This window comes from Tachysurus vachellii, chromosome 1 (assembly GCF_030014155.1).
Source record: "Tachysurus vachellii isolate PV-2020 chromosome 1, HZAU_Pvac_v1, whole genome shotgun sequence".
Lineage (NCBI taxonomy): Eukaryota > Metazoa > Chordata > Actinopteri > Siluriformes > Bagridae > Tachysurus > Tachysurus vachellii.
Genome location: NC_083460.1, coordinates 359608 through 375000, shown reverse-complemented (window position 1 = coordinate 375000; position 15393 = coordinate 359608). Strand labels below are relative to the sequence as shown.

General features: G+C 36.5%; 1 protein-coding gene across 3 annotated transcripts in view; it reads right to left on the bottom strand.

The window, feature by feature from the left end:
* The window catches only part of sh3glb1b (SH3-domain GRB2-like endophilin B1b), a 15193-nt gene extending 4086 nt beyond the window's left edge, over positions 1–11107 (bottom strand). For 2 of the 3 annotated variants that reach the window (XM_060866970.1, XM_060866973.1), the window contains exons 1-4: positions 10727–11106; positions 3203–3344; positions 724–852; positions 1–17 (exon numbers count right to left, since the gene is read on the bottom strand). The exon at positions 1–17 is cut by the window's left edge and continues 117 nt beyond it. In XM_060866970.1, coding sequence (XP_060722953.1) covers positions 1–17; positions 724–852; positions 3203–3344; positions 10727–10789 — 351 coding nt within the window. In that variant the 5' untranslated portion in view covers positions 10790–11106. Of the gene's footprint in view, positions 18–723; positions 853–3202; positions 3345–10726 lie in introns of all 3 variants that reach the window. The other variant, XM_060866980.1, reaches the window with a different exon arrangement.
* Positions 11108–15393: the final 4286 nt, after the last annotated feature.

The window sequence follows — 15393 nt, the reverse complement described above, 5'->3', positions numbered from 1 at the left end:
TTTAATCAGAGCACTGCCTGGAACAAGGAGAGAAAACATCAGAATAAACACAAACCTGCTTAAACAGGAGCTTCACAATCTGAATTAAAAACACACAACAGCAGTAGATTCGCTCCTCTGATACAACTTTACATTTTATTTACTAAAGTATACATCAGATTTTTTATCATTCCTAGTTATATTTACTGCACAAACACACACACACCCAACACACACACCCAACACACACACCCAACACACACACACACTGGTGTCCCAAACTCTGACTCCAAACTCTGAATATTTATGTGGATGTGGTGATTAATCACGTGTGGAGCTGGAGGTGGAGAAGGGAAACACTCGAGCTGTGGTACATATTTCAACACACACCCATCTCCCAACACACACCCAACACACACCCATCTCCCAACACACACCCAACACACACCCATCTCCCAACACACACCCAACACACACCCATCTCCCAACACACACCCAACACACACCCATCTCCCAATACACACCCAACACACACCCATCTCCCAATACACACCCAACACACACCCATCTCCCAATACACACCCGACACACACCCATCTCCCAATACACACCCAACACACACAGCTCTCTTCATTTCACTTCTTTTAGCCACAGCAGTTTATAATGTTGCGACACTAACGGTCAGAGTTTCAGGTGTTTACTCTATCAGATGTGATTTCTACAGCTCATGTGAGTGTTTTTCACCGTATGCTGTTCCAGGTCCGAACTCGTGCCCGGCGTCGATCATGCACTCCCCCAGCAGCTCGTGGCTGTTTACTCGTGTTGGGATTTTCCTGTCCAGCTTCTCGTACAGATACTCCTCCATCCTCATGTCTATTCAAGTCACACAAATTCAATTTATTTACAGAGAGACACATGGTCACGTCACGCTGCTCATTACTGCTCCAGTTACTGACCAAAACACATGCACTAACCCTAACCCTATCAGTCTCTCTATCAGTCTCTCTATCAGTCTCTCTATCAGTCTCTCTATCAGTCTCTCTATCAGTCTCTCTATCAGTCTCTCTATCCGTCTCTCTATCCGTCTCTCTATCCGTCTCTCTATCAGTCTCTCTATCAGTCTCTGTATCAGTCTCTGTATCAGTCTCTGTATCAGTCTCTCTATCAGTCTGTATCAGTCTCTGTATCAGTCTCTCTATCAGTCTGTATCAGTCTCTCTATCAGTCTCTCTATCAGTCTGTATCAGTCTCTGTATCAGTCTCTGTATCAGTCTCTCTATCAGTCTCTCTATCAGTCTCTCTATCAGTCTGTATCAGTCTCTGTATCAGTTTCTCTATCAGTCTCTGTATCAGTCTCTGTATCAGTCTCTCTATCAGTCTCTGTATCAGTTTCTCTATTAGTCTCTGTATCAGTCTCTCTATCAGTCTCTGTATCAGTCTGTATCAGTCTCTCTATCAGTCTCTGTATCAGTCTCTCTATCAGTCTCTCTATCAGTCTCTCTATCAGTCTCTGTATCAGTCTCTGTATCAGTTTCTCTATTAGTCTCTGTATCAGTCTCTCTATCAGTCTCTGTATCAGTCTGTATCAGTCTCTCTATCAGTCTCTGTATCAGTCTCTCTATCAGTCTCTCTATCAGTCTCTCTATCAGTCTCTGTATCAGTCTCTGTATCAGTTTCTCTATCAGTCTCTGTATCAGTCTCTGTATCAGTCTCTCTATCAGTCTCTGTATCAGTTTCTCTATTAGTCTCTGTATCAGTCTCTCTATCAGTCTCTGTATCAGTCTGTATCAGTCTCTCTATCAGTCTCTGTATCAGTCTCTCTATCAGTCTCTCTATCAGTCTCTCTATCAGTCTCTCTATCAGTCTCTGTATCAGTCTCTGTATCAGTCTCTCTATCAGTCTCTGTATCAGTCTCTGTATCAGTCTCTCTATCAGTCTCTGTATCAGTCTCTGTATCAGTCTCTCTATCAGTCTCTCTATCAGTCTCTGTATCAGTCTCTCTATCAGTCTCTCTATCAGTCTCTGTATCAGTCTCTCTATCAGTCTCTCTATCAGTCTCTGTATCAGTCTCTCTATCAGTCTCTGTATCAGTCTCTCTATCAGTCTCTGTATCAGTCTCTGTATCAGTCTCTCTATCAGTCTCTCTATCAGTCTCTGTATCAGTCTCTCTATCAGTCTCTCTATCAGTCTCTCTATCAGTCTCTGTATCAGTCTCTCTATCAGTCTCTCTATCAGTCTCTCTATCAGTCTGTATCAGTCTCTCTATCAGTCTCTCTATCAGTCTCTCTATCAGTCTCTGTATCAGTCTGTATCAGTCTCTCTATCAGTCTCTGTATCAGTCTCTGTATCAGTCTCTCTATCAGTCTCTCTATCAGTCTCTGTATCAGTCTCTCTATCAGTCTCTGTATTAGTCTCTCTATCAGTCTCTCTATCCGTCTCTCTATCCGTCTCTCTGTCAGTCTCTCTATCCGTCTCTCTATCAGTCTCTCTATCAGTCTCTGTATCAGTCTCTGTATCAGTCTCTCTATCAGTCTCTCTATCAGTCTCTCTATCCGTCTCTCTATCCGTCTCTCTGTCAGTCTCTCTATCAGTCTCTCTATCAGTCTCTCTATCAGTCTCTCTATCAGTCTCTGTATCAGTCTCTCTATCAGTCTCTCTATCCGTCTCTCTATCCGTCTCTCTATCCGTCTCTCTATCAGTCTCTCTATCAGTCTCTCTATCCGTCTCTCTATCCGTCTCTCTATCCGTCTCTCTGTCAGTCTCTCTATCCGTCTCTCTATCAGTCTCTCTATCCGTCTCTCTATAAGTCTCTCTATCAGTCTCTCTATCCGTCTCTCTATCAGTCTCTCTATCCGTCTCTCTATCCGTCTCTCTATCCGTCTCTCTATCCGTCTCTCTATCCGTCTCTCTATCCTCGCTTTAATTTCGTCTAGCAGAAGGTTTTGATATCAGCCTAATGATTAGATGATGGAGGAAAGAGGAGCAGAACAGGTGATGTAATGAGTGTAAACACTACAGAAGAGTTCATATCTTTACTTTAACAACAAAATATTCACATATTGGAATTGTCCATACATTAGCTACACAAAACACAACGATTATTTTAGAAATAACTTCCCAAAAATGTGCATTTACAAATAAACCTGTTTATCAAAGGGATCAATGAAAAAATCAGCTCTATTTGTCACTATCAGGAAGGACAGGATGAAAGTTGATGATCGTACTGGGGTTGGGCTGCAGTAAAACCTCCGTCTGCTTCAGGATCTTCTCCGTCCAGTATTTGGTCGACTCCGATTTTGCCAGCAGGTTCTCCAGGTGAGCGTCTAACTCGGTCCTCTCGGCCTGGCCAAGTTTCTCCTCCGTGAACTTTGACAGAGAAAAGTGAAATAAATGGCCAGGAGAAAGTAAACTAATCATTCATAAACACTGTACACACTGTAAACACTACACAATAAACACTGTACACACTGTAAATACTACACAATAAACACTGTAAACACTACACAATAAACACTGTACACACTGTAAACGCTACACAATAAACACTGTACACACTACACAATAAACACTGTAAACACTACACAATAAACACTGTACACACTGTAAACACTACACAATAAACACTGTAAACACTACACAATAAACACTGTACACACTGTAAACACTACACAATAAACACTGTACACACTGTAAATACTACACAATAAACACTGTAAACACTACACAATAAACACTGTACACACTGTAAACGCTACACAATAAACACTGTACACACTACACAATAAACACTGTAAACACTACACAATAAACACTGTACACACTGTAAACACTACACAATAAACACTGTAAACACTACACAATAAACACTGTACACACTGTAAACACTACACAATAAACACTGTACACACTACACAATAAACACTGTACACACTGTAAACACTACACAAACACTGTACACACTGTAAACACTACACAATAAACACTGTACACACTGTAAATGCTACACAATAAACACTGTACACACTGTAAATACTACACAATAAACACTGTACACACTGTAAACACTACACAATAAACACTGTACACACTGTAAACGCTACACAATAAACACTGTACACACTGTAAATACTACACAATAAACACTGTACACACTGTAAACACTACACAATAAACACTGTACACACTGTAAATACTACACAATAAGCACTGTACACACTGTAAACACTACACAATAAACACTGTACACACTGTAAATACTACACAATAAACACTGTACACACTGTAAACACTACACAATAAACACTGTACACACACTGTAAACGCTACACAATAAACACTGTACACACTGTAAACACTACACAATAAACACTGTACACACTGTAAACACTACACAATAAACACTGTAAATACTACACAATAAACACTGTACACACTGTAAACACTACACAATAAACACTGTACACACTGTAAATGCTACACAATAAACACTGTACACACTAAACACTACACAATAAACACTGTAAATACTACACAATAAACACTGTACACACTGTAAAAACTACACAATAAACACTGTACACACTGTAAACACTACACAATAAACACTGTAAATACTACACAATAAACACTGTACACACTACACAATAAACACTGTACACACTGTAAACACTAGACAATAAACACTGTACACACTGTAAACACTAGACAATAAACACTGTACACACTGTAAACACTACACAATAAACACTGTACACACTACACAATAAACACTGTACACACTGTAAACACTACACAAACACTGTACACACTGTAAACACTACACAATAAACACTGTACACACTGTAAACGCTACACAATAAACACTGTACACACTGTAAATACTACACAATAAACACTGTACACACTGTAAACACTACACAATAAACACTGTACACACTGTAAACGCTACACAATAAACACTGTACACACTGTAAATACTACACAATAAACACTGTACACACTGTAAACACTACACAATAAACACTGTACACACTGTAAATACTACACAATAAACACTGTACACACTGTAAATACTACACAATAAACACTGTACACACTGTAAACACTACACAATAAACACTGTACACACACTGTAAACGCTACACAATAAACACTGTAAACACTACACAATAAACACTGTACACACTGTAAACACTACACAATAAACACTGTACACACTGTAAACACTACACAATAAACACTGTACACAATGTAAACACTACACAATAAACACTGTACACACTGTAAACACTACAAAATAAACACTGTACACAATGTAAACACTACACAATAAACACTGTACACACTGTAAATACTACACAATAAACACTGTACACACTGTAAACACTACACAATAAACACTGTACACACTGTAAACACTACACAATAAACACTGTAAATACTACACAATAAACACTGTACACACTGTAAACACTACACAATAAACACTGTACACACTGTAAATGCTACACAATAAACACTGTACACACTAAACACTACACAATAAACACTGTAAATACTACACAATAAACACTGTACACACTGTAAAAACTACACAATAAACACTGTACACACTGTAAACACTACACAATAAACACTGTAAATACTACACAATAAACACTGTACACACTACACAATAAACACTGTACACACTGTAAACACTAGACAATAAACACTGTACACACTGTAAACACTAGACAATAAACACTGTACACACTGTAAACACTACACAATAAACACTGCACACACTGTAAACGCTACACAATAAACACTGTACACACTGTAAACACTACACAATAAACACTGTACACACTGTAAACGCTACACAATAAACACTGTACACACTGTAAACACTACACAATAAACACTGTACACACTGTAAACGCTACACAATAAACACTGTACACACTGTAAACACTACACAATAAACACTGTACACACTGTAAACACTACACAATAAACACTGTAAATACTACACAATAAACACTGTAAATACTACACACTGTAAATACTACACAATAAACACTGTACACACTGTAAACACTACACAATAAACACTGTACACACTGTAAACGCTACACAATAAACACTGTACACACTGTAAATACTACACAATAAACACTGTACACACTGTAAACACTACACAATAAACACTGTACACACTGTAAATACTACACAATAAGCACTGTACACACTGTAAACACTACACAATAAACACTGTACACACTGTAAATACTACACAATAAACACTGTACACACTGTAAACACTACACAATAAACACTGTACACACACTGTAAACGCTACACAATAAACACTGTACACACTGTAAACACTACACAATAAACACTGTACACACTGTAAACACTACACAATAAACACTGTAAATACTACACAATAAACACTGTACACACTGTAAACACTACACAATAAACACTGTACACACTGTAAATGCTACACAATAAACACTGTACACACTAAACACTACACAATAAACACTGTAAATACTACACAATAAACACTGTACACACTGTAAAAACTACACAATAAACACTGTACACACTGTAAACACTACACAATAAACACTGTAAATACTACACAATAAACACTGTACACACTACACAATAAACACTGTACACACTGTAAACACTAGACAATAAACACTGTACACACTGTAAACACTAGACAATAAACACTGTACACACTGTAAACACTACACAATAAACACTGTACACACTACACAATAAACACTGTACACACTGTAAACACTACACAAACACTGTACACACTGTAAACACTACACAATAAACACTGTACACACTGTAAACGCTACACAATAAACACTGTACACACTGTAAATACTACACAATAAACACTGTACACACTGTAAACACTACACAATAAACACTGTACACACTGTAAACGCTACACAATAAACACTGTACACACTGTAAATACTACACAATAAACACTGTACACACTGTAAACACTACACAATAAACACTGTACACACTGTAAATACTACACAATAAACACTGTACACACTGTAAATACTACACAATAAACACTGTACACACTGTAAACACTACACAATAAACACTGTACACACACTGTAAACGCTACACAATAAACACTGTAAACACTACACAATAAACACTGTACACACTGTAAACACTACACAATAAACACTGTACACAATGTAAACACTACACAATAAACACTGTACACACTGTAAACACTACAAAATAAACACTGTACACAATGTAAACACTACACAATAAACACTGTACACACTGTAAATACTACACAATAAACACTGTACACACTGTAAACACTACACAATAAACACTGTACACACTGTAAACACTACACAATAAACACTGTAAATACTACACAATAAACACTGTACACACTGTAAACACTACACAATAAACACTGTACACACTGTAAATGCTACACAATAAACACTGTACACACTAAACACTACACAATAAACACTGTAAATACTACACAATAAACACTGTACACACTGTAAAAACTACACAATAAACACTGTACACACTGTAAACACTACACAATAAACACTGTAAATACTACACAATAAACACTGTACACACTACACAATAAACACTGTACACACTGTAAACACTAGACAATAAACACTGTACACACTGTAAACACTAGACAATAAACACTGTACACACTGTAAACACTACACAATAAACACTGCACACACTGTAAACGCTACACAATAAACACTGTACACACTGTAAACACTACACAATAAACACTGTACACACTGTAAACGCTACACAATAAACACTGTACACACTGTAAACACTACACAATAAACACTGTACACACTGTAAACGCTACACAATAAACACTGTACACACTGTAAACACTACACAATAAACACTGTACACACTGTAAACACTACACAATAAACACTGTAAATACTACACAATAAACACTGTACACACTGTAAACACTACACAATAAACACTGTACACACTGTAAATGCTACACAATAAACACTGTACACACTAAACACTACACAATAAACACTGTAAATACTACACAATAAACACTGTACACACTGTAAAAACTACACAATAAACACTGTACACACTGTAAACACTACACAATAAACACTGTAAATACTACACAATAAACACTGTACACACTACACAATAAACACTGTACACACTGTAAACACTAGACAATAAACACTACACACTGTAAACGCTACACAATAAACACTGTACACACTGTAAACACTACACAATAAACACTGTACACAATGTAAACACTACACAATAAACACTGTACACACTGTAAACACTACAAAATAAACACTGTACACAATGTAAACACTACACAATAAACACTGTACACACTGTAAATACTACACAATAAACACTGTACACACTGTAAACACTACACAATAAACACTGTACACACTGTAAACACTACACAATAAACACTGTAAATACTACACAATAAACACTGTACACACTGTAAACACTACACAATAAACACTGTACACACTGTAAATGCTACACAATAAACACTGTACACACTAAACACTACACAATAAACACTGTAAATACTACACAATAAACACTGTACACACTGTAAAAACTACACAATAAACACTGTACACACTGTAAACACTACACAATAAACACTGTAAATACTACACAATAAACACTGTACACACTACACAATAAACACTGTACACACTGTAAACACTAGACAATAAACACTGTACACACTGTAAACACTAGACAATAAACACTGTACACACTGTAAACACTACACAATAAACACTGCACACACTGTAAACGCTACACAATAAACACTGTACACACTGTAAACACTACACAATAAACACTGTACACACTGTAAACGCTACACAATAAACACTGTACACACTGTAAACACTACACAATAAACACTGTACACACTGTAAACGCTACACAATAAACACTGTACACACTGTAAACACTACACAATAAACACTGTACACACTGTAAACACTACACAATAAACACTGTAAATACTACACAATAAACACTGTACACACTGTAAACACTACACAATAAACACTGTACACACTGTAAATGCTACACAATAAACACTGTACACACTAAACACTACACAATAAACACTGTAAATACTACACAATAAACACTGTACACACTGTAAAAACTACACAATAAACACTGTACACACTGTAAACACTACACAATAAACACTGTAAATACTACACAATAAACACTGTACACACTACACAATAAACACTGTACACACTGTAAACACTAGACAATAAACACTACACACTGTAAACGCTACACAATAAACACTGTACACACTGTAAACACTACACAATAAACACTGTACACACTGTAAACGCTACACAATAAACACTGTACACACTGTAAACGCTACACAATAAACACTGTACACACTGTAAACACTACACAATAAACACTGTACACACTACACAATAAACACTGTACACACTGTAAACACTACACAATAAACACTGTACACACTGTAAACGCTACACAATAAACACTGTACACACTGTAAACACTACACAATAAACACTGTACACACTGTAAACACTACACAATAAACACTGTACACACTACACAATAAACACTGTACACACTGTAAACACTACACAATAAACACTGTACACACTACACAATAAACACTGTACACAATGTAAACACTACACAATAAACACTGTACACACTGTAAATACTACACAATAAACACTGTACACACTGTAAACGCTACACAATAAACACTGTACACACTGTAAACACTACACAATAAACACTGTACACACTACACAATAAACACTGTACACACTGTAAACGCTACACAATAAACACTGTACACACTGTAAACACTACACAATAAACACTGTACACACTACACAATAAACACTGTACACAATGTAAACACTACACAATAAACACTGTACACAATGTAAACACTACACAATAAACACTGTACACACTGTAAACGCTACACAATAAACACTGTACACACTGTAAACACTACACAATAAACACTGTACACACTACACAATAAACACTGTACACACTGTAAACGCTACACAATAAACACTGTACACACTGTAAACACTACACAATAAACACTGTACACACTACACAATAAACACTGTACACAATGTAAACACTACACAATAAACACTGTACACACTGTAAATACTACACAATAAACACTGTACACACTGTAAACGCTACACAATAAACACTGTACACACTGTACACACTACACAATAAACACTGTACACACTGTACACACTACACAATAAACACTGTACACACTGTAAACGCTACACAATAAACACTGTACACACTGCAAACACTACACAATAAACACTGTACACACTGTAAACACTACACAATAAACACTGTACACAATGTAAACACTACACAATAAACACTGTACACACTGTAAACACTACACAATAAACACTGTACACACTGTAAACACTACACAATAAACACTGTACACACTGTAAACACTACACAATAAACACTGTACACAATGTAAACACTACACAATAAACACTGTACACACTGTAAACACTACACAATAAACACTGTACACACTGTAAACACTACACAATAAACACTGTACTGTATTAAACACTATTAAACTCTACCTGAACTGCACGGCTGAGGAAAGTTCCAGCATCCGCCGCCAGTCTCCTGACGCTGAAATCCATACTTTTATTCAGTAAATGATGATAAATAAGACAAAGCTAATAATGTGTCACTGCACAACGGAGTCGCTAATTACTTTAGTTAAGCTAGTTAGCTAGGTGGAGGTTTCTATAACAACACGACTCACTAATTCTATTGCGGAATTATTAATTATTAACGTAATCTGATTTAGTTGTGTAATGAGACACAAATACGCGTTAATCCGAATTAAACTGGATTACTCCGATTTTGTTTCTGGCCATGTTAAAGCATTAGCTTCCACGCTAATGCTAATGCTAATGCTAATGCTAATGCTAACTCTGACTTTCCAAATAAAGCAGAAATCGCTGTTATCTAGCAGGGGTAAGGGGACGCCATTCGCCCCGCCTTCGCCTCTGTGTGATTGGCTAAAATTGAGAGCTGCCCTGTAATCCGATTGGCTCGCTTGTGTTTGTCTACTTCTGTACTACTTAGTAATTCTAAATAGAACACTAGAAAAGTATTAGAGCGCGTGCAGTTAAAAGAAAACCGTTACAGTGACGTCATAGTTTTGAGTTTCTGTCATAAATAAAAATAAAAATTAAAGCTAAAAATAAAGTGCAATAAAAATTGTAATCGACTGTTTAAAATAACTGTTATAAAAGTAATGAATCTTAAATGAAGTAATTAATATAATATTAATATTAAACATTAGGGGATAAATTCATTTTATTTGTATTGCAATTTTTAACAATGAACATTAAACAGAAATATTATATTAGATGAGGGATAAATACTGTAAACCAATTTGTATTATTTTTTTACTCATTTACATTTACAGCATGTGACACTCATCCAGAGCGACGTACAGAAGAATGAAGAAGTAGGTCTATAACCATCGTTTGAAGATCTTCAGTGACTCAGCTGTCTGGACCTCTAGAGGAAGTTCATCCCACCACCTCGGTGCAGAACAGATAAGAGTCTTGTAGTAAACTTCCCTCTTACCCTGAGAGATGGTGGGACCAGTGGTGCAGTGCTGTAGATCTGAGGGTGTGAGGTGCAGTGTGAGGAGTGATGAGGGCTTTGAGGGAAGAGTGACATGGTCTGGTTTTGGCTTTGTAGACTATCATCAATGTTTAAATCTGATGTGTTCAGCTACAGGAGCCAGTGGAGGAACACAGCAGTGGGGTGGTGTGAGAACTTAGGCAGGGTGAAGACAAGTCACACATCTGCATTATGGACCATTTACAGAAGATGAGTTGTGTTCATATGTAGACCTGACAGAGAGAGCTGCAGTAGTCCAGTGTTGACATGACAAGAGACTGAACAAGTACCTGAGCAGCCTGTGAGGGGCCGAATCCTTCTGATGTTGTAGAGGAGGAACCGACATGAGTGTGTCACATTAGGGACATGTGAAGCAAAGGACAGTTGTGTGTCTGTGATTATCACAAGATTGTGAGATGTGACTGAAGGGAAGATCGTTATGCAGGAATATTGTAAGATCATGACCTGGGGATGAATCAGCTGATGATCAGCAGTTCAGTTATTTATATAATAATAATAATAATAATAATAATAACAATCATAATAATCATAATAATTATTATTATGATTGTTATTATTATTGTTATTATTATTATTAGACAATTTCTTTAAACAAATCCTTATTTATCAATCTTTTTAACTAGGGAAATTGTTTAACCTGTTATATTGTATTATATACATTATTATATATGACATGAGCCTATTAAATATATTTATTGTAAAACACAGCCTATATTTACATTAATGTCCATTGTTAAAATTGCTATACAAATAAACTTGAATTTGAATTTATTTATTTATTTAATTTTGGGGAAAAAAATTCTGAATATTTTAAGAAGAATTTGATGATTAGATATCATTCAGATGTTGAGTCTAATGCATTAAACTTTACACCCAGTATTTTGAGGTGTGAGAAATGAGGAGCAGTGAATCAATAACACATGGAATAAACTTTACACTTTTATTTAATAATAGAATAACAATAGAATACTAATCATTCAGATCATATTACAGACATTGCACATTATTATATATTAATTATAAATAATAGCTACAACTCTACTTTATTAAAAACTTAACTATTTTTTTCATTGTTAATAATTTTTTCTTTGAGAATGTAGGGTTTTTGTTTCAGCCCAAGGCTGCGGCTGTGCTTCTGAACTTCCCTAAAACTTTTCCCTTTTCTTCTCTATAGGTCACATTTTTACTTCATCAGTGTCCTCATCTCCAGTTTTACTGAAACAATAACACAGCCAGATCCTGCTGTGATGAAGGTGACACATCTCCAACTCTGTAATCCTCAGCTGGAAGATGTTTTCAGGATGAAACCTGGTGATGGAGAATGAAAGTTCTCTGATAAACACTATCAGGTGTCTGTGATGAGAGAGCGGTCATGTGGAACCTTTTCATGCCCTGTTCTAATCTATACATGTTCTTGTTATCATCTGATTGAAAACAGTTGATTAATCCTTCAGTGTCAGTGATGCACCTACACGTGTGTTAACTGCCTTCATAAAACAGCACATTGTGTCACAATTAACACTGGGGGCTTTTCTGTCTGTAGTCTTTTACAAAGTGTCCACATGGAGGCGTCTAAGTCTAAGATTTCCATTTCTCTCTCTCTCTCTCTCTCTCTCTCTCTCTCTCTCTCTCTCTCTCTCTCTTTGTCTCTCTCTCTCTCTCTCTCTCTCTCTCTCTCTTTGTCTCTCTTTCTCTCTCTCTCTCTCTCTCTCTCTTTCTCTCTCTCTGTCTCTCTCTTTCTCTCTCTCTGTCTCTCTCTCTCTCTCTGTCTCTCTCTCTCTCTCTCTCTCTGTCTCTCTCTCTCTCTCTCTCTCTCTCTCTCTCTCTCTCTCTTTCTCTCTCTCTCTGTCTCTCTCTCTCTCTCTCTCTCTCTCTCTCTCTCTCTCTCTCTCTTTCTCTCTCTCTCTGTAAAAGATGTCGGTGTTTAAGATTGCAGCTGTGAGGAAACTTTATTAAACGCATGAAATATGCAGTGGACTGATGTGAATAATCAAATTTGCTTCAGTTTTACAAACAAAATCTCTTTCTGCATGATTAAAAACACAATTAACTTTTCAAAAAATAATAAATCCATGAACAACAGAGTAAATCATCCAAATTTTAATAACCCTCAGAACCCACAATAAACCCTCAGAAACTTTAATAAACCCTCATAAGCTTTCGTTAAATCCACATAACACCATAATATCATATCAATTGAACAGAACTCTAAATAAACCCTCAAATTCCTGACAATACTCTCAGTAAACCTGAATAATTGTAAACCTGACCTTGAAGCATTAGAATAAACACTCAGAACTCTCAGAAACTTCATTAGATTTTTAGAAACCTCTCTTTCTTCATTTGGAACCTTAAAGACATTCTGCTTGAAGTCTTTCAGACAGAGAAACACTGAAATGTAGGATTTTATATAGAGGCTTTAAAGCTCATTCCCTGAGAAAACTGACACAGACCCTGTGTGTCTGTAATAATCACAGTGTGAGTGTCAGTAATAATCACTGTTTGTGTGTCAGTAATAATCACCGTGTGTCAGTAATAGTCAGTGTGAGTGTCAGTAATAATCACAGTGTGAGTGTCAGTAATAATCACTGTGTGAGTGTCAGTAATAATCACTGTGTAATTGTCAGTAATAATCACAGTGTAATTGTCAGTAATAATCACTGTATGAGTGTCAGTAATAATCACTGTGTGAGTGTCAGTAATAATCACTGTGTAATTGTCAGTAATAATCACTGTGTGAGTGTAAGTAATAATCACAGTGTGAGTGTCAGTAATAATCACTGTGTGAGTGTCAATAATTATCACCGTGTAAGTGTCAGTAATAATCATTGTGTGAGTGTCAGTAATAATCACAGTGTGAGTGTCAGTAATAATCACTGTGTGAATGTCAGCAACAATCACTGTGTAATTGTCAGTAATAATCACTGTGTGAGTGTCAGTAATAATCACAGTGTGAGTGTCAGTAATAATCACAGTGTGAGTGTCAGTAATAATCACAGTGTGAGTGTCAGTAATAATCATTGTGTGAGTGTCAGTAATAATCACAGTGTGAGTGTCAGTAATAATCACTGTGTGAGTGTCAGTAATAATCACTGTGTAATTGTCAGTAATAATCACTGTGTGAGTGTCAGTAATAATCACAGTGTGAGTGTCAGTAATAATCACTGTGTGAGTGTCAGTAATAATCACCGTGTGAGTGTCAGTAATAATCACTGTATGAGTGTCAGTAATAATCACTGTGTAATTGTCAGTAATAATCACTGTGTGAGTGTCAGTAATAATCACTGTGTGAGTGTCAGTAATAATCACTGTGTAATTGTCAGTAATAATCACTGTGTGAGTGTCAGTAATAATCACAGTGTGAGTGTCAGTAATAATCACTGTGTGAGTGTCACAGACCCCCTCTCTCTCTGTCTCTCTCTCTCTCTCTCTCTCTCTCTCTCTCTCTCTCTTTCTCTCTCTCTCTGTCTCTCTCTCTCTCTCTCTCTCTCTCTCTCTCTCTCTTTCTCTCTCTCTCTCTTTCTCTCTCTCTCTGTAAAAGATGTCGGTGTTTAAGATTGCAGCTGTGAGGAAACTTTATTAA